Below are 21,055 nucleotides of genomic sequence, written 5' to 3'. Positions count from 1 at the left end.
TCCAGAGACTGTCCTCGTGTAAAGGGCCCCCTAGTCGTAATCAAACCCCCGATAACATTTGTTTTGGTGCCTCTAATCTGTGCTGTGCTAATCGGTACCGTACACAAAACAACACCACAAGCTAATAAATGATGTGATCAATGAAGTCACCCCCCCCCCCTCATACTAACACGATGAATGTTGTATCAGTCAGTCACCACAGTATAAATGAAAAGATCCTACGTTTGTCATTTTTAAATGGATGTTTTCAGGAGTGATGCATACCATTGATATCTACTGAATGATTAACAAACCAAAATGCAATGATGTCACGGTGATTTCTTAGAAAGGCAAAGGGATCCCTCTCTTCTTTTCCCCCCTCCCTCCCTCCCTCCCTCCCTCCCTCCCTCCCTCCCTCCCTCCCTCCCTCCTTCCACTGAGGCCTTCAGGCGTCATTAGAATCTGAGAGCAGCACAGATGAAACGGCTCGCCTGACTGTCTAGTGTGGCGGAAAATAGTGGAAAATGATACCCTTGAACTGTGTGTATATGTGTGTGTGTATATGTGTGTGTGTGTGTATATGTGCGTGTGTATATGTGTGTGTGTATATGTGCGTGTGTATATGTGCGTGTGTATATGTGTGTGTGTATATGTGCGTGTGTATATGTGCATGTGTATATGCATGTGTATATGTGCGTGTGTATATGTGCGTGTGTATATGTGCGTGTGTATATGTGCGTGTGTATATGTGTGTGTGTATATGTGCGTGTGTATGTGTGTGTGTATGTGTGCTGGTGTATATGTGCGTGTGTATATGAGTGTGTGTGTATATGTGTGTGTGTGTGTATATGTGTGTGTGTATATGTGCGTGCGAGCGAGCCAGCGGGCATACTAAGACCAACTACCTTGGAGCTAGCGGCCGGTGTCTCAGTGTATCTGCTGCTGATGGTTATTCTCCCTGAACAAGCTGACATCTTGTTGCTAGTGTGGTGGTGGTGGTGGTGGTGGTGGTGGTGGTGGTGGTGTCATTTTACAGTAGCAGCTATGCTTAGCATCCTGTTGTTTGGCATCCTGATGAGACCTTTCTATCTCTTGCACTCTTGTGACACGTCTTTTTCCTTTTCATTCCCCGGCCCTGGCTATTTTCTTTCCCTCTCTCTCTCTGTCAGACTCCAGTCAAGAGTACACTGACTCCACGGGCATCGACGTTCACGAGTTTCTGGTCAACACACTGAAAAACAATCCCAGGTATGAGACTGTGCCACGCAAGATTGATTTGGGTCTCTGTAGCTGTGAAAGTGGCACCTCTACTGCGCCAAGGAGGACACACTCATGTGTGTTCATATAGAAAAGAATTGTGTTGGGATAAGGCTGGGTACTGACGGTTGTTGGCACCGACCGAATCATGCCGGTACTACCGTTTACCAATATGTTAAAACATTTTGCCGGTAAATCTCCGTACTTTACTAGTTAATCTTAGATCATCTTTGATTCAGTAACTACAGTATACCCCTTCTATCGTCACATTATGTCTATAACTAATAATAAAGTGACTCTCTCTCTCTCCCCCTTTGCCTCGACAGGGATCGAATGATGCTGCTCAAACTAGAACAAGATATCCTGGAGTTCATTAATGACGACAAGTGAGCCATGTCTTCCCAACCACTCACGCACATTTAAATTTAGCTCTTCTAAAGTCCTCCATCCCTTTCTATTTATAGACTGCTGTGGTGGTAATGAGATAAATATGGCAAGTTTATAGTTGATATTATGGTGGTGAGTTTAGACTGACAGTTCTCTCTTGTATTTTAACCATAAGGTATTTTTGGCTGGGACTCTGTGTTCCCCTGTCACTGGGATGGTAGCATCGCTAGTGCTACGGTGTTGAAATGTATTTGGAATACTCCTGCAATAAATCCGCTTGTGCAACAGTAGAGCCAAATTAATTGTCATTGAAGTTCAGACCTTGTTTGTCAAACATTTCGGAAAGGCTAAAAAAAAAAAAAAAAAAAATCCCCTCCCAACTTATTTAATTTGTTGATTTTTTGCTGAAAAAGACTTGTACACATTATCATATTGAGACCGTTTACATCGTAACATTAAGCATCCCCCGCCACCCCCCGGTGTCTTCCAGTCTTTTGGAGCAATAATTAATTGTAGCTTCCCGTCCGTCGCCGATATGAGATGTTTTCTGACTACTATGCACTTGTTTTTTTACGGACGGCACAGTGGCTCAGTGGTTAACGCTGTTGCCTCACAGCAAGAAGGTCCCGGGTTCGAACCCCGGTCCGTCCCAGGTCCTTTCTGTGTGGAGTTTGCATGTTCTCCCCGTGTCCGTGTGGGTTTTCTCCGGGTGCTCCGGTTTCCTCCCACCATCAAAGAAAGACATGTATGTTAGGGTTAATACTCCTGTCAGTGCCCCTGGCCAAGGTACTGGCAAAAGAACTGGAGTTGGTCCCCGGGCGCTGCACAGTGGCTGCCCACTGCTCCTAGTTCTAGGAAGGTTCCTAGTAGAGGATGGGTCAAATGCAGAGGATGAATTTCCCCAAGGGGATAAATAAAGGATAACTTAACTTAACTTTTTGCCCTCTGTAGTAACCAGTATAAGAAGTTTCCACAGATGACCTCGTACCACCGCATGCTGCTGCACCGTGTGGCGGCCTACTTCGGCATGGACCACAACGTGGACCAGACGGGCAAGGCCGTCATCATCAACAAGACGGGCAACACTCGCATGTGAGTGGCTCACTGCATACGGTCTAATGTCCAGTTTCACAAATAGTGTAGTAGTTCTAGATTAGTTAAACCATTGGTTGAAGGGAAAGATTTCAAACTGACATTTGTTGATGTGGTTTCATGCATAGTGTTGCTTTTTCATGATTGAACCGGTTTGGAAGGGTAAGCACGGAGAAATGTGACCCTGGGAGGGTTCATGGATTCAAACGGGCTTAAACTCGAGCTGAAATGAACAATTACTTTTTAGCTATTTTAGATCACATCCCTGGTCATGGAGTGCACCTATTTAACAATGTATGCCCCCCCAAAAATGTCAAAAATCCAATTTCTTTGGTTTTTCACATCAAAAGTCAACCATGAATCTTGAATCTTGAATCTTGACAAAGAGCCTCCTCTACAACCTAACAGTTGTAGTTTTGTTAACCACTGCATTAAGACTCAAAATACAATTTTGGTTTTGAAAACTGTAACTCAGAAGTATCTTCTATCATCCTTCTGTCATCCATCTGTCAAATCAAATCAAATCTGAGGAAGGTTTTAATTTGGAATCTCTACACAAAATCCAACAGTTTGTTTTCAGCCACTGTTTATGCCTTTTTGCAAATCTGCATCCATGATGGAAGATTATTTACTCTACTGTATGTACTGGATTCTGTATGTTGGTTGGTAGGTTGGTATGCAGATACACTATGAGAGTGTGTTGGTAGTATGGCCCGTGTAACCATGACCTTTGTGCTCTTTCCTTCTTCCTGCAGACCAGAACAAAGGTTTTCTGAACACATTAAGGATGAGCGCAACATGGACTTCCAGAAGAAGTTCATCCTCAAGAGAGATGATGCCAGCATGGACAAGGACGATAATCAGGTACACTGCACTGCCCTCGTCTGTCCCACTTCACCCAAAATTATAGTTCAATCCAGTTTGCATACATTGACTTCACTCTACAAGGGGAGATGGGCTCCAGATCCCCCCCCCCTGAAGTGTAATTATATAAATAATAATTATAATAACTTTATAATATGGAATTTCAGAACCAGGTTACAAAGTGCTTTTACAGTGAAGTAAAACAGGTAATCCGCTTGTTCAGACGTGACATTTCCGATAATACTGTTTCTGGGTCCAAGCCTCCATTTTCAACATGCTGCAGTGCCATGTTTGAATAGATCGGAGTCAAAAAATGTATTCAGTTGTCATACCGCTTTCCTTGTGACGATAAATAGAAGGGGAAATGGCCGCAGTTGATAAGGTAAGTTACAATTCTTAAACCAGAGGTTTTCAAAGTTGGAGGCGGGCCTCCCCAGGGGGGCTCCGAACAGTTTCAGGGGAGGCACAGTGATTTTACATTATCACGGTGATTACATTCGTGATTACATTAACTATCAAAAAGCTATCAAATCACATAGAATAGTCTAAATGTGCGTGATTTGGTTAAAGCATTGGTTCCCAAACTGCTGTCCATGGTGCGCTAGAGCATTGGCATTTTTTTTCTTTGTTCTTTTTTACAGACAACAGTTTATACACATACACATTAACCGCACACACAAACACACACACACACATGCACGCACGCACGCACGCACACACACGGCCCACGGAGCTCAGCACATAACTCTGCTGAGAGCTACAGGTGCAGGTTAATAATGTATTTAATTGACTCTGACATTCAAGGTAGGCTTACAGCACAAGCAGTAACAGACGTGGATGGATATAGAGCTGCAGCAAGCCAGTCAAAAAGATACGTTTCCCTCCATTTGATGAGTTATAAATAACCAGTAAAAAAAAATTACCAACAAAACCACAGTCATGTTGCACCAGGATAAAAATATAATTCAATACTGATTTAATGAAATTCTAAAATGACTGATGGAGAGAGGGGCTCCAAGATTATCCCTGGATATCCATAGGAACCACCACTAGCAGGGTTTCATTTTGAAAGCCTAAATTGTATTATATATATGAAAGATTTCTACATACAAATTCACCAATTCGAACAGATTGTTGTCTAGAAACGAATGAAGCAAAACAAAGTTTGTCGCCAGTGGGTGCTAATGTTAGCTAGCTAGCTAACCTAACCTGATTGCTAACCTGATACTACCATAATACACTCACCAAGCACTTAGGAACACCTTACTAATAACGTTACTGGGTAGGTAGTGGTACTATATCAGCTTTCAGCTCTGTGTCAACCGGTTACCAAAGTGACATCCGCTTCAAGGATTGATGTGCATTTTGAGATGCTTTTCTGCTCACCACAGTTGTAAAGAGGTTATCTGAGTTACTGTCACCTTTCTGTCAAGCTCCAACCAGTCTGGCCATTCTCCTCTGACCTCTCTCATCAAGGAGTTTGCATTCGCAGAACTGCTGCTCACTGGATCTTTTTGTGTTTTTCGCCACCATTCTGTGTAAACTCTAGAGAGGCTGTTGGGCGTGGAAATCCCAGGAGATCAGCAGTTTCAGAAATACTCAAACCAAACCAATACTCATCATCTGGCGCCAACAGCCATGCCACGGTCAAAGTCACCGAGAACACATTTGTTCCCCCATTCTGAAGTCTAGTCGCGTGTGCGCACGTGCAGTATGGCGTTAAGGATGTCCAAATTCATTTGTAGATTCTTGGTTTAAAATTTCCATTTAGCATGTCCACATTTCCTCTATAGAGACTGTGTGTGCTTGTTTACACACAAAATGTACCGTAGTTAAATTGCCCACAGATGTGAAACAAGCAGCAGTAGCCCTTCAGCTAGATTTGAATTTGGCAAATGCCACTCAAATTTTCATCCAAGTGAAGGGTACCAAAAATTCTGCATTATTTGCAAGATCAACACATTACAGGTTTTCTGTATGCAAAATGTTTTTGTTGAATTGCTGCTGAGAAAATCAAGGTAGTTGATAAATATATACATTATTTGTGATTCCTGACTCTATCCGTGGTGCTTCATGTATGTATGAATTTAAATGTTTTCATTGACATCTACCTGAGTATTCTGCATTGGAATTACATTTGACACATGGTGTTGTTGCTTTGCTGTTTTTTTGGTTGATTTTGGATGATTAGTGAGGTTATGTTCAATATCTGTGTTGTCGTCCCAAATGGCAGATCCGTGTGCCGCTGCAGGACGGGCGGCGTAGCAAGTCCATCGAGGAGCGAGAGGAAGAGTATCAGCGGGTACGAGACCGGATCTTTGCCCGAGAAGTAAGTGTAGGACCTCAACTGGACAGATTAACGCTCAAAGTCACAAGCCATGTTCTGACCCATTAACCGCTCCCCCTCCTGCTCTCTTGACTAACAACGCATAACTCTGTACGGGCCCGACGAGAGATAGGCGTAAGAAATGACAATCCTTACACACAGTATTTCTTCCTCAGAAGAGTGAGGGACCGTAATGTTGCAATGCTGTTTAAATTGAAACACGGTAGTCTCGATGCTAAATCCCTGTGATGTCAACTTGAGAAGTTTTGAAAATGCTGATCTGCGAAAGGTTTAGCTTTAGGCCTACGTGCTTCTGGTTGGATGGATGAACGAAGCTATTCGTAATGTGCAGGTGTCTTTTTCTTTACAGTCCTCTCAAAATGGATACATCAACGACAACAGGTAAGATGATGCATCCTACTGGCGACTCTATTGTGTGCACTTTATAAGACCGAGACGTCCCGCCCCCCCTAAGGTTATATAGTCTGCTTGTCAGACTTCAATTATAAAGGTAGGGAGCACATAAAGCCATAACGATAGAAGTCTTAACAGAATATATTATCTATACAGACATTAGGACCACTTACAGTAATCTAGTTCTTCACAAAGTTCACTTCATGCAATATCTTGTGATCTTGTATCCCGTAAGGAGTATTAAAAAAACAAACACCATAGTTGTTTATTTATTTTTATTTTATTTTGAGCTCCAGCCAAATTCTCAATATTAATTTGTTATGTTCTACTCCTATGTTAAGTAACTTGTAGTGGAAAAGCATTTTCTCTGAATAAAGGTTAGCTAGCACGGGCAGCTACAGTACAGTCAGCCTCCCTCCCCAGCCCCCCCTGACTGTTTGAGAATGAAAGATTATGAGACAATATGCTGAGAGGGAGAGAAAAAGAAGCGTGGGCCTTTCAAAAGTCAAAGTTTCTGCTTTGTGTGCATTTTTTCCCAGGGGTAAAAGTTCTGCTCTATGCCTACCTCAACCCCCCCCACCCCACCCCTCCTTCTCTCTCACCCCCCCCCCCCCCCCCAACCCTCCCCATCAACCCTCTCCCCTCTTCTCCAATCCAGTCCTGTAATCCTAGCATTTTTCTCCCAATGTTAACCCCAACAGACTTTCCACTGAGGGCTACTCCTCTAGCTCTCAAAAGCGGAGGCAGATCTTTAGGTACTGGTGGTGCTGCTGACTTTGACTTGTGTGTTCTGTTGACATGCCCATCATTCTGAAAAGTGGTTTGGTGGTGGTGGTGATGGTGATGGTGGTGACTTGACTTGTGGTGGTGTTTTCTCTTTGCTTGGCGTTAGTCTGCTGATTGATGGCTATTCCAGCGCTGCACCGTGGGGCTTCCCATGGGCCCATGCATGGCTGCTTTGTGGTTTCACTGGGGGACTGATTGAACCAACTTGCCCTTCCACTCTCATCCACCGTCACTACATTTTTATTATGCAGTAATTGCATTGCTTCCACCACGATACTTTGTGTTTTGTGGATGATTTGGTCTTCTGGTTTTTGTAACCATGTCACCTGTTGCATAGTAGCACTGTAGCACTGTAGCACACAAATGTAAGTAATACCTTTTAGTGCTTTCGACATTGACTTTTGAAATTGAACTGAAATAAATAAGTGCTGCATTTTGTGATGGATTTATATTTTTTTATTTGTAGGCTTAGGGTACTCAAAATCACATGTTATCATGTTTCCTTCAAAGAGTGCAACACCATATTCGCTTGATTATTTGTTTCTTTTCACTGTGTAAAGGTACGTTATACTTTCAGTTGTTGGCCATTGGTTGTGCACACATACGCTTCCTCTGCATGTATAGGAGATTTTTTCAGATTAGTTTTTAGCTGCAAAAATCATTTGTCATGTTTTTTTTGCAAACGTGTTTCTTATATAGTTGTAAGAGTTTTTTTTTTTATATATATATCTGAAACCATTAAACCAACCAGTGAATTGATATCCACCCTTTCACCTCTTGCAATTCCTTTTATTTGCACTGCTTGCATAGATTTCAGTTTGATTAGAGTGACTGCTCTTGAGATCTAGGGTTCATCAGGGTTTTAAACTGATTATTACATTGTTATAGTTCTCTTTGTAAGATAAAGTGTTTTAGCAGCACAGGCTGCTGTATTGAACAGCCAGAATAATTGAAATTTCTTTTGGGGTTCATTTATCAAGACACACAAACATGTCAGTGAAGACCGAGAGACTTGTAAGTTGTAAATAATATATAATCTAAAATTTTCCAAATAACAGCAAGCATATTGTACATACCGTAGTAGACTGTAGCAGTCATTTCTACAGTAGACTTTGAATACATGCCACAATTGATATATGTTTTACATTTTGGATCTTTATGTTCGTGTTTTCACATTTCGCTCACATGAAAATAATACACATTAATATAGAGTATAATCATTATATTTGATGATAAACCTACTAGTAAAGAACACATGTCAGTAAACTGTTAGAAAAAATAATGATATTTTAGTGAGACCTTAATCAATCTGTCTAATAAAGACCGAGTGATAAAAGCGCATAAGAAAAAGAACAGCTTGGCTTCCTGTGTGTGCGTGTGTGTGAGAGATGAGAGGAGACGTGCTGTGAGAGATACAGGGGAGATGGAATATCACGTGATGAGCAGCAGAGTGCCTCCTCCTCATCTTTGTGTGTCGAGCAAAGCGAACACGGTGCGCCGTGCAGAGAAGAGCACCCGCCCTTCCTTCAAATAGGCCGTGCACAGAGAGAGAGAGAGCGTGCTTAAAATAGATCCTCTCATTAATTACAGTCTCTCTGAAATATTTATCAAGTGCTGCCACCTTCAAACACCACTCACTATCGCTTGGCTTCCACGGCCCGCTCCCACCTCCTCCCCGTTCTCCTCGTGGAGATTCCACAGAACCATCCTCCATACCACTTTAACTCATCTTCACTCTTGTTCTCCACCTGAGCCTACTGTTCATCTCCCCCCTTCCACCCGCTTCTCAGAGGATGCAAACAAATATGAACGGTTTACACAGCTGACTTGGCTTTTTTTTCCTCTGCTCTTCAATGTAGACTTGTAGTACTCTGTTGGTCTACAAGGCTTGTTACCCACATACAGTAGATTGCACAGCAGCATATGTATTTGGAACACACACACACACACACACACACACACACACACACACACACACACACAATGTATATATATTGTGTGTGTGTATATTGTATAATATATATATACAGTGTATATATATATATATACATACATACATATACACACACACACACAAACAGGTGTTTGTGCAAATATCACAAATATCATCACATCATGAATTGGAACAGTAATCTTAATGGTCATTGGTAAACCCAGCCAACCTGTGATGATGGAGGGCTTTCCCAGAGTGATGTTACACTAGTCTCATCATTGTTTTGTTTTTTTATCCAGGGTGACAGCATGACATTCACAACAACACACCACAAAGGCAATGAGTGTGTATTGAGTTGAAAAACAACAACAAAAAACAACAAAGAAACATATAGAGGCAATTTACACCTAGTATTACAGTAACGTGCGTTTTCTGCCATCAGATTGCAATCAGATAGCGCTTGACCACGTTAGCCTGATTTCTTTACACCTGGCATTAGCATGCGTTTTGGGTGATCAGATTGCAATCTGATTGCAATCTGATCACCCCAAATGGGTGTCCCCTCAATCCGCATACAGTTGCTGTATGCAGATTGAGAGGACACATTGCATTCACCCTTGTGTTCAATGTGTACACAATGCATCGCCTGACCACCTCCGGAGGTGGTTTGGCCGATCAGGTTGTGTCTTGGGGGCGTTTACACCTGTACTTTCAAGTGGTCGAGCACAATCTGATTGCAATCTGATGACGGGTCACAGGAAACACATGTTAATGCCACGTGTAAATTGCCTCATTGTGGTGAACCAGTGCTCGCAAGTGGTTATTTCATAGACAGTGTGTGTGAGTTTGAGTGTTTATTTATATCCCGTCTTAATGTACGGCGTGTGTGTGTGTGTGTGCGTGTGCGTGTGCGTGTGCGTGCGTGCGTGTGTGTGTGTGAGAGACAGTGTGTGAGTCCGTTTTTTTATTTTATGTCTATGATATGGTGTGTTCAATATATACTGTGTGTGTGTGCGTGTGTTGTGTGTGCGTGTGCGTGTCTATATGAACTGTATAACATTGATTGTTTGTGTGTCAGACTCATGGACCTTTGTCTCATTCAGTGTCACTCTAATCCAGTATCTTCTCTCACCCTGGTCGGTGTTGATGCATGTGTGTTCTCTCCTGTGAATGGGTTTGCGTGGGTGTGTGCTTGTACAGTATGTGTGTGGTGGGGATAATGGCGTGGGGTGGTTTGTTGCCTGATTTTGTATTGTGGTTCCACTCAACCAGCCAACGTGCATCCGTGTTGAATGCCCCATCGTAAAAGCCTGTCACCACTGTACGTCCTCTCTCTACCTGTTGATGACCTTACTGTGCTCCTCTGCTCTCCCCCCCCTCTGTCCTCTCCTCCTCTCCTCCTCTGCCTTCTGCTGTCCCTCTCTCTGTTTCTGTCTCTGCTTCCTCATTCTGTACACCTCTATCTCTCCTTCTTCCTCCCCTCCTCTCCTCTCCTCTCCTCTCCCCTCCCCTCCCAGGGGGAACCGTGAGAGTACCAGCCGGGCGTCCAGCAGCCGCCAAAGCAGCACCGACAGCGACATGAAGTGCCTGGAGCCGCGGCCCTGGAGCAGCACTGACTCGGACAGCTCCAACCGCACCCTGCGGCCGCCGGTCACCAAGGCCAGCAGCTTCTCGGGCATCTCCATCCTGACCAGAGGGGATAGCCTGGGCAGCTGCAAGAGCTCCCAGGGCAGCTGCAGAGGCTCACGCTCTGGTGAGGACCGGGGGGGTGGCTTTGGCGTATGGTGTGAACGAACGCTAAGTTAACGAGGCTCGCATTAGCTAACTTGCTGCTGAAACATTAGCTGACTTTTTCCTGCTGATTATCACTATTTTAGTGAAGCAAGTACAACAACAGATAATTACAAATGGGTTATGGTCATGGTTATGGGCCAGGTCTGTATGACAAAACTAGCCCAATTGCCAATCAAAACTAGCCCAACGGCCAATAAAACTAGCCCAATACCAGAACTCAAAATATGACTGCAAAACCATATACCATATAACACTTTTAAAGTCCAACAATGTTGCTATTATTGCCATATTGTAATATCTAAAAAGTAACACCATAAATGTTTAGTGTGCCAACATTCAAAGCAGTTTTCCCTAAACAGATGTTTTACCTCGGTCATAAATATGGCCTTGTGTAATTAGATACAGCAGGGTTCTCACCTGTTTGTAACTTAAAGCCCACTTCTGTTTGGGATTACATTTTTGAGGACCACCTTCCCAAATAAATGAGAGCGAGAGAGAAACATGCCCAAAAAAGTATTAAAAAATAAATAAACTGCGCTGTAAATATGTGTTATGCCACTATCAGCTGTGTGCTGATATTCAAATGTACAGTAACTGGTCATTGAAGTTATGCATTTTAATTTGACATTTTTATTGATGTATGTTTAGCTACCACAGTGTGTAGAAATAGGGAAAGAAAAAGGGTGAGAATAACATATTTTCATTGAGATATCTTGATGTGAGAGGTCAAGGGACGGGTTTGAAAATGTGTATCTGTATCAACACTTATAGGCTAAGGGGATGGCTGATTATGCCATGCTACTAAAAAACAGTCAAGAGTGTCTATGCTACAGTACTTACAAAACAATATGTCACCTAGCATGCTGCAGACAACTAAGCCATGTGAACCTTCAATAGACCAGCAACTATGCTACATGTACCAACAGACAGAACAGCCATACTACCTGCAAACCATATCTAAAGATAACAAGCCAACATATAATTCAGAGCAATCAATATACTGTAGTTGCAACCACGCCACTCACAAACCAGAGCGACCATGCTACTGCTGACTACTAGAATGCTATAAGAACAAGTGAACAAGCCAACTATTAGTAAACAATGTCAGCTACTGTACCATGCTACAAATGAACACTGAACAAACGACAAAACAAACTTTTGCCAGACCCACCGACTGGCTGCCGTTGGCACTTCAGACATACCCCTCACTGTCCGATTTAAGCTGTGCCAACAAATGCCTCGTAGTCTTAAAATGGACTTGGCTACAAACCCTTGGCATCCAACCCCTCCAGGGGTGTAGTCTAGGCTTTCAACCCCACTATTCCACCTCTGCTACTGTACCAACTCCTATACTGTACCTAAGCATGTTCCTTTCATATGCCTCATTTACTGCACAGTCCAATGGCATGAAGCTCAATAAAACACACTATCTATCCACTGTGTTTCTGACCACCACTAAAAGTCTGGCCTCTCTAGCTAGTAGCCAGTGCTCACCATGTCCTGTAAATCTATTGCCATTTGTGGGTTTCTGCCCCACCCTCAGTTAACCAGAATATAAGCGACTGGAAGTGTCCCGACCTACCCATTGACCGAGACTTTGGTGAGATGGTAGCACAATATCGGTTGCAGCAATAATAAAAAAGAAAAAATACTTGCACGGCTGCTAACTTACCTGGAAGGAATCAGACTAAATAGTATTTGAAGATGGGTTGTATTATGAATGCTAAGTGCTAGTGTGGGTGCCAGATAGTTGGGGTTTGCCACATACGACAATACAGCAAGTACTAGAAAGTTTAGACAATAACAGCAATGTGTCCAAAAATCAATTTACTATACTTTTTGTGTCATTGAAATTTTGAAATTACCTGCAGGTTAACGCAAACAGGAATTATTTGCAACTCTCGTTTGACTCAGGTCAAAGATAACTGAACTTTAGAAAGATGTGTTGGCCGAATATTAACTTGAGTTTGCCCTCTAGTGGTCCAAAATACACGTTGTAGAATTAGAGGGTGATACAAGAATGATTACAGGCACATACTAACACCCTGAACTCATTTATTCTCTTACTGCTATCACATTGTTTTGATAGGGAACTTGTAGTGGGTTCATCATTTTTCTGAGCGTGGGGGAAAAAAAGACAAATAATTAATTAAATTGTGTCTAATTATGTCTTTTCTCCACATCTCCAGGCCTTCCCCTGGTCAGTCCTGATATGTGTCCCCAGGCCCCAGCTCCCCAGTCCAGCCGTAGCCTGCTTCCCTGTCCATCTCTGCAGCCACAGCAGCAGCCACAGCCCCCTCCTCAGACCGCCCTGCTGCCCACCCCACAGCAACACCCCATGGGCAACCACATGATGGCCCAGGTGAGGCTTGGGGCCATCCCCCCCATCCCTGTTTGAGCCAACTTAAAATGTCTCGATATATTGCCTGTGTATAGACCAAATCACCGTGACGTCACCATGTAAACAACATTTACTTCCGGGTACCACTTCGGGAAGGCGCCAGGTTTAAATTTGCGTGTTGTCAAATAAATGCTGTCAAACTCTCTTTGTTTTCGGCCGACTACTTTCAATTTAAATGTTCAAACGGTTGGTAAACATGCTTGTCCGACGTATCTAGCCTTTCTTCTGGGTTTGTTTTATGTAGTGTTAGCTAGCTAATAACGTTTGTTTACAACTGTCAAACTCGCTGTTTTTTTGCAGACTCGTTAACATTACGTTACAGACAGAGGCTACTGACGCCGCTCGGATACAGCTCGGAACCCGGATGTTGTAGCTGTAGTAAAGCCTGTGCCGCCGAATCCAGAGTTCTCTTTGCTCATGTTTGCCCTTTGCAGAGGGAATTTAGAATAATCCAAATCTTGACCCGCTCTTTATGGTCACTGGACACCCAACAACACAACACGAACGAACCATTTTTGTCTTCTTTGTCTGTTTTTGTCTTCAACACGTCAGTTTGTGCGGAGGTAACCGGAACCAGGGGTAACCGGAAGTAAATGTAAACATCCCCGGTGATTTGGTCTATTGTGCCTCAGTAACTGAGGTGGACAAGAAGATGTTGTGAGTGATTCTTCATCCGCACTTTGCTTCTGGCAAAGGCCATACTGTAAGAACACGGTACTCTCAATTACAACTTGTAAAGGACATCTGATGATGACACCCTGTGTTACTTTCCTCAGTAGTAGCAATTTATTGTATATACAGTCTTATTTCATAATATTCTGGAATGAAACATGTTTCCACACCTGTCAATTTCTTCCATTAATAACTTTTCCTCTGTGTTCTAACCCAAGTCTTTCCTGTGTCTTCATTTATTTCTACCCATCTGGCTCTCCCAACTCCTCTTCTTCTCCCTCGCTTGGTCCCACCTCTGCCTTTCTTTTCTCCACCTTCATGTCCTCACTCTTCCTGCTGGTGTGTATAGCCGGTGGTGTCGCTACAGCCCTCTCAGCCTATCTCCTACTCCAGCCCTTCCTGCCCCCAGGTCCTACTGCCCGTCTCTCCTCCCCAGTACACAATGGTACTTGCAGCTTCTCACTCTACCTTGATTTACTTTTAAGACTACATGATCATTCTAAAGCCCATTGCAATTAGGTAGTTAGGGTGTACTCTATGGCCCAGGAGCTACTTAACAACCTCATTCAGTTGGGCAGTGCTGTATTGTAACGGTGGCTCTTGTACCGTACTCTCATAATCTGCCCTTATTTACTATGGTTAGCTAATACAGTACATTTGTGTACTGACGACAATGGACACACACACACACATACTGTATAGATGATACATGATGGATTGATTGATTGATTTTATTATGGATATAAAATACAACACAAACCGAAAGGATAAACATGTAAAAGTGTGACGTGACCACTTATTTCCAACATGGTCCCTGGTCTTAATCAAAGTGAATAATGTAATTGAATGGGGCAATAACTCAGCATGCTCATCATTTTTACGCGACAGTAACTTGCACCCAACTTCCTACTAATCGTTTCTGCTTCACAATAAAGCCTACAGTACAATGGCTACTGTATTACCATCACTCAATGTACACAATGTTAATGGCAACACAATTATTACTCGAATATCAGACAACAGCAGTGCTTGTGACACAGCAGGCAACACACTACAGCCGAGCAGAGGAACAAACAGAAGGCTAACAAACATGTACTCGCGTTGGATTCAAAATAGGAAAGAGTGTGTCGTTTCTTCTTTGTCAATATTTGCACGACACATCTCAGCACCGTGGCTCATAGTAAACTTTCTTCTAGGCGAGCTCCTACGCTGTCCTGATGGTCCGGATTTTCATTGAATTACTGTTCTTACCAACACCAGCTCTCAGCTCTGCAGCTCACTGTCTGTGGCTGCTGCCTAGTCTCGTAGTAGCCCATATTACGTCTGGAACAAGACTCTTGAAAAGTGGTTAATGCCCGCCCCCCCCCCCCCAAGACAAAAAAAGAGGCATGGCAGACATGGGAATTGACAAACCGCACGACGATTTGTGTCTGCGGAACCCCGAAATGTGACTTGTGATTCAGACCCTCCGTCGCTGGAAGCCTGCTGACGTAGGAACGTTGGGTCTGACTGACCACGTGAGACTAGCTGCTGCCAGCAGCCCGCTGGCTGTTTGAAGGCAAGGTGCGTTTGTTTTGTCGTGCGGCGCGTGCCGGTGGTGGTGTGGAGTTAGTTTACTGTGTTAAGCACAGTGATTGACCTGAAGGACCCCGCCCAGCCAAGGAAACCTAGAGACTCACACCTCACATGAGTTGGCTGTGCATGTGGAGAGAGAAAGAGAGGACACCAATTAACGATGGCAACGATTGAAGCTTCAACGCTTCGAAGCATTAGAGTCAGCCTTAATTACAATTAACCTATAGCAGGGAAAATGTTGTTATAATCCAGATTTCATCACAATGGTAATTTCCTACTAGGGATGGGGCTGATCCGATCCAGTATCGGGTGCCGATATTGGCACTAATTCACGGATCGGATCAGATCGGAATCGTAAAAAATAAATTCCAGCGCGGGCCGCACAGGCCGTAATTTGCCCATGTATAATAGTATCCCTCTTTGCCTTGTATATTTTCTTAATTTTGTCTGCATTTTGCAAGGTATATTTAAAAAAAAAATCTTTAATTGGCCAAATCTTTGCCTATACTGTATATTCAAGAAAGATATTGGTATCGGCATAATATCGCTATCGGCAGATATCCAAATTCAGGTATCGGAATCGGATCGGAAGTGAAAAAAGTGGATCGGTGCATCCCTATTTCCTACTCAAAGCCGACCAATAACATTCTTCCATCCCTCCCAGGGAGAAGAGCTGCCTCCTCAGTTCAGCCAGATGACGCTGAGTCGGCAGGGCTCCAGTGAGAACCCCGAGCCTCCGCCCATGTACCAGCCCCCTCCCACTGTGCTGTCCCAGCACCCTCCACCTCAGACGGGCTACATCATGGCCACCACTGCTCAGCCTATGGCCCCTCCGTCTGGCTACCAGCCCACCACTGGACACCCCCACCCTCCACCCCCACCACCTCCTCCATCCCAGCCCGTCATGCAGGCCCCTCCGCCTCCACAGAGCTACATGCAGCCCCCTCCACCCCAGCAGGTACGGAACTCTCTCCACAGGTCGCAACAGAAGATAACCAGAGCCGTATAATAGAAGAGTTCCGACATCTCCATTCACTCCAATGGACCAGTTTTTTTCCAGGAAGTAGAAAGTGGAACTCTTGAGTTAAAAAAAAGCAGCACTGTCGAGTTGCAGCAAAATAGACAGTTTGTGTTGTACTTTGAAAGGGTTTTTCATCCCTTGAATCAAATTGTACATTATCAGCTTTATTTTAGCATGCAAAAGTAGCGCGAGACCCATTCCTGGCTGTTCATTGGCTAATGAGTCTCGCATTTTGGTCCTCCGCTGACGCCACTCTCTTACTAGAGGACACTAAAGATAACAAACCTAGCTGAAATGGTTTTTCAAAAATAATTGCTTTTTTTTTTTTTTATCTGGTTAGAGTAGCAGATGGCAGGGGTTTACCTCAACAACATTACTGTGTGCGATGGCATCCGGTAAATTGTTCTTCATAGAAAAATATACTAAATGCTCACCAATTTTGCTGTAACTGTCAAAGCTCTTTGTATTGCACTCTTTTGTATTGTCATATGTGGCAAACACCACCCATTTAGCATTTTGTAGGCTTAAACGTACCCTAAAATATGTTGTGGTTACTGTTGTCTCCAGGTCTGCCATAGAAATCTAAACTCAATCAAGTTTTTGAAAGGGGGTGACCAGGGTTGCTGCCATGTGAAAGATTTCCCACACCGGTGGCATCAGGCATTTTAAAATAGAGGATATTTGTCGCGTCAATATGTGTTTTTTCCTCTTCTCTTTGTGTGTGTTTCTGGCTTTCTTCCACTGTGAAGATAATACCACCTCCTCAGCTGAACTCCTCTCTGACGCGGCCGTCAAGCTAGTCACCGAGCGTGGAGATTATATCTGCCGCGAAAAGTTCATTTATTCAGGTGGGGTCGTCACGTCGTAGCAGACTTCTACCTGTTTATACTGCTCTCAGAATAAGCTAGGTGAGCTCAGCTCACTGAGCTATGTATCTTGTCACTGCTGCTACTTGATATAAACAAACGAGTTGGATTCACTTGAGCACTTTTTTACTCACTTGGGTTGAAATTAGGGAAGAATGTGTAGTTTAGTTTCTTTTTTCCTGACATTTTCACAAGACAAACCTCTGAGCTCCACGGCTCAGACTACCCTCTGTGCTGCTTGGCATTTGAATGTGTGTTTGTTTGTCGCCCCGGCACGTCCCGGCGGTGTGGAGTTTGCCGTGTTTAATCACTGTGATTAAGCCCGAAGGACACCGCCCCCTGCTGGGAAACTAGAGTCCGTCTCACGAAGCTAAACCTGACTAAGTTTGACATCACTGAGTGACTGACTCGGACGCACTGCACGAATTGAATTTGGCGTGTGTCGCCCTGCGCCATAGGGGGGGGGGGGGTGACTGTGTCGGTGGGCAAATACTGTATTCGGTGTACGCCCAACCACCGTGTAACACCGGTAACACCGACTACCACGGCAAGCCTTAGTGGAAACCTTCAGACTTGACGGTACCTTTCTTATGTAAACTTGTACCAAGTGAGCCAGATCTCTCAGACTTGAGTGCGAAGTGCAATGTCAGTGCTATGATTCCTGTGATGTCGCAGTGGTGGAGTCTGATCTTCTCACTCGGAACAGAAGAACACCATGCATCACCTTCTGCTGACCTTCACAAGCTTGGTCTCACAAGCCAGTGAGCTGGATTGTCACATTCTTCTGATTGCAGCAGAGGTGGTGACAATCTCGAGGTTTCTCACTCGTTTTCTCACTCACACACCCTCTTCCTTCCCTCCCTTTCGGCTCTCGCTTCTCAATCCATAATGTATTTATTAGAATTCATTGCAGGAGAGATAAGAGGGCTGGAGTGAATTGAGCAGTCTGCCCCCGGTGGGGGAAATGAGGCGCTGTAACGCAGCTCTGGGGCCAAGATGGAGAGGATGTTTTTAGTCGTTTAGTTCCACACGCAGCCCCCTTAAAGCAGCTGGTCCATTAGAGCGTGCCCTCCAAATCACTAGACAATTAGACCAGCCCAGAGCCACGGTCTGTCTTAGACCAGCCCAGAGCCACAGTCTATCTTAGACCAGCCCAGAGCCACAGTCTATCTTAGACCAGAGCGTGCCCTCCAAATCACTAGACAATTAGACCAGCCCCAGAGCCACAGTCTGTCTTAGACCAGCCCAGAGCCACAGTCTATCTTAGACCAGCCCAGAGCCACAGTCTATCTTAGACCAGAGCGTGCCCTCCAAATCACTAGACAATTAGACCAGCCCAGAGCCACAGTCTGTCTTAGACCAGCCCAGAGCCACAGTCTATCTTAGACCAGAGCATGCCCTCCAAATCACTAGACAATTAGACCAGCCCAGAGCCACAGTCTGTCTTAGACCAGCCCAGAGCCACAGTCTGTCTTAGACCAGCCCAGAGCCACAGTCTGTCTTAGACCAGCCCAGAGCCACAGTCTGTCTTAGACCAGCCCAGAGCCACAGTCTATCTTAGACCAGCCCAGAGCCACAGTCTGTCTTAGACCAGCCCAGAGCCACAGTCTGTCTTAGACCAGCCCAGAGCCACAGTCTATCTTAGACCAGAGCGTGCCCTCCAAATCACTAGACAATTAGACCAGCCCAGAGCCACGGTCTGTCTTAGACCAGCCCAGAGCCACAGTCTATCTTAGACCAGAGCGTGCCCTCCAAATTACTAGACAATTAGACCAGCCCAGAGCCACAGTCTGTCTTAGACCAGCCCAGAGCCACAGTCTGTCTTAGACAGCCCAGAGCCACAGTCTGTCTTAGACCAGCCCAGAGCCACAGTCTGTCTTAGACCAGCCCAGAGCCACAGTCTATCTTAGACCAGCCCAGAGCCACAGTCTGTCTTAGACCAGCCCAGAGCCACAGTCTGTCTTAGACCAGCCCAGAGCCACGGTCTATCTTAGACCAGCCCACAGCCACAGTCTGTCTTAGACCAGCCCAGAGCCACAGTCTATCTTAGACCAGCCCAGAGTCACAGTCTGTCTTAGACCAGCCCAGAGCCACAGTCTATCTTAGACCAGCCCAGAGCCACAGTCTGTCTTAGACCAGCCCAGAGCCACAGTCTGTCTTAGACCAGCCCAGAGCCACAGTCTATCTTAGACCAGAGCGTGCCCTCCAAATCACTAGACAATTAGACCAGCCCAGAGCCACGGTCTGTCTTAGACCAGCCCAGAGCCACAGTCTATCTTAGACCAGAGCGTGCCCTCCAAATTACTAGACAATTAGACCAGCCCAGAGCCACAGTCTGTCTTAGACCAGCCCAGAGCCACAGTCTGTCTTAGACCAGCCCAGAGCCACAGTCTGTCTTAGACAGCCCAGAGCCACAGTCTGTCTTAGACCAGCCCAGAGCCACAGTCTGTCTTAGACCAGCCCAGAGCCACAGTCTATCTTAGACCAGCCCAGAGCCACAGTCTGTCTTAGACCAGCCCAGAGCCACAGTCTGTCTTAGACCAGCCCAGAGCCACGGTCTATCTTAGACCAGCCCACAGCCACAGTCTGTCTTAGACCAGCCCAGAGCCACGGTCTATCTTAGACCAGCCCAGAGCCACAGTCTGTCTTAGACCAGCCCAGAGCCACAGTCTGTCTTAGACCAGCCCAGAGCCACGGTCTATCTTAGACCAGCCCAGAGCCACGGTCTATCTTAGACCAGCCCAGAGCCACAGTCTGTCTTAGACCAGCCCAGAGCCACGGTCTATCTTAGACCAGCCCAGAGCCACAGTCTGTCTTAGACCAGCCCAGAGCCACAGTCTGTCTTAGACCAGCCCAGAGCCACAGTCTATCTTCGTCACAGTCAATCTAATGGAGCATAGCGGGTTGACCCAACTCAAATCAGGTGCACATCTTACATTGTACATACTGACTACATTGCAACCCAACACACTTTCCTATATCTTTTCCCACACCTTTCCATCCCTGTACTCTGACTGATACTAACACTTTTTATTTCGTAGCTCCTCCAAGCTGTGATCCGTTTGGACACGGCCTCGTTTTTCCCTCTTCTCACTCGGCCTACACACCTGTACAGTGCATCCTCCTCGTGCTGTGATAGTCACACCTGTAACAGCCTGGCCAAGCAAGATGCACAGTGTTGTTTGCTGTGTGGGTGGTCGACAATGTAACAGCAGTGCAAATATTGACACGCCTGCAGCGTGTCGACTGGCTGAATGTTGTCATGTGCTGTATATATACAGATGAAGGTGGAGGCAGCAACTATCCATCCTCCTAACTAGGGATGTTCATTTTGAAAAATTTCCATAATCGAAAATCGGGAAAATTAACGATCAATTATCGATTATCGATCATATTAATAATAATATTTTTTAATATATATATATATATATATATATTTTTTTTTTTACAAAATGAATGCCTATGGCAGAAAATACGAAAGACAACGTGTTCTCCTCAATGAACTCTTTATTTCAATGTGTCTCCTCTCCAACACTCTGCTGTCCCCGGCGCATGCCGGTGTGAATTCCCCATGTTTAAAACAGTTTTGTTGGCACAAAGGCCCGTGCCCAGCCAGAAAACTAGAGACTATATGAAGCTCCACCTCACGTTAGTCGGCTGTGCAATGGAGTGGGGCGAGTCCACAAAA

The 21,055-nt window shown here is 44.8% G+C and overlaps 1 protein-coding gene across 1 annotated transcript in view; it reads left to right on the top strand.

Moving 5' to 3' along the window:
- Positions 1 to 21,055, top strand: part of r3hdm2 (R3H domain containing 2) — a gene marked incomplete at both ends in the record, with an annotated part of 48,386 nt that overhangs the window by 8,019 nt on the left and 19,312 nt on the right. Inside the window, 11 exons of the mRNA XM_083660759.1 lie at positions 1,149 to 1,227; positions 1,563 to 1,622; positions 2,575 to 2,715; positions 3,471 to 3,579; positions 5,813 to 5,908; positions 6,276 to 6,307; positions 7,021 to 7,074; positions 10,556 to 10,791; positions 13,022 to 13,194; positions 14,255 to 14,350; positions 16,145 to 16,438. Coding sequence (XP_083516885.1) covers positions 1,149 to 1,227; positions 1,563 to 1,622; positions 2,575 to 2,715; positions 3,471 to 3,579; positions 5,813 to 5,908; positions 6,276 to 6,307; positions 7,021 to 7,074; positions 10,556 to 10,791; positions 13,022 to 13,194; positions 14,255 to 14,350; positions 16,145 to 16,438 — 1,370 coding nt within the window. The remainder of the gene's footprint in view (positions 1 to 1,148; positions 1,228 to 1,562; positions 1,623 to 2,574; positions 2,716 to 3,470; positions 3,580 to 5,812; positions 5,909 to 6,275; positions 6,308 to 7,020; positions 7,075 to 10,555; positions 10,792 to 13,021; positions 13,195 to 14,254; positions 14,351 to 16,144; positions 16,439 to 21,055) is intronic.

Source organism: Poromitra crassiceps (assembly GCF_964638095.1).
Source record: "Poromitra crassiceps genome assembly, chromosome: 25".
In the NCBI taxonomy this organism is placed as follows: domain Eukaryota; kingdom Metazoa; phylum Chordata; class Actinopteri; order Beryciformes; family Melamphaidae; genus Poromitra; species Poromitra crassiceps.
This window is presented reverse-complemented; position numbering and strand designations above follow the sequence as displayed.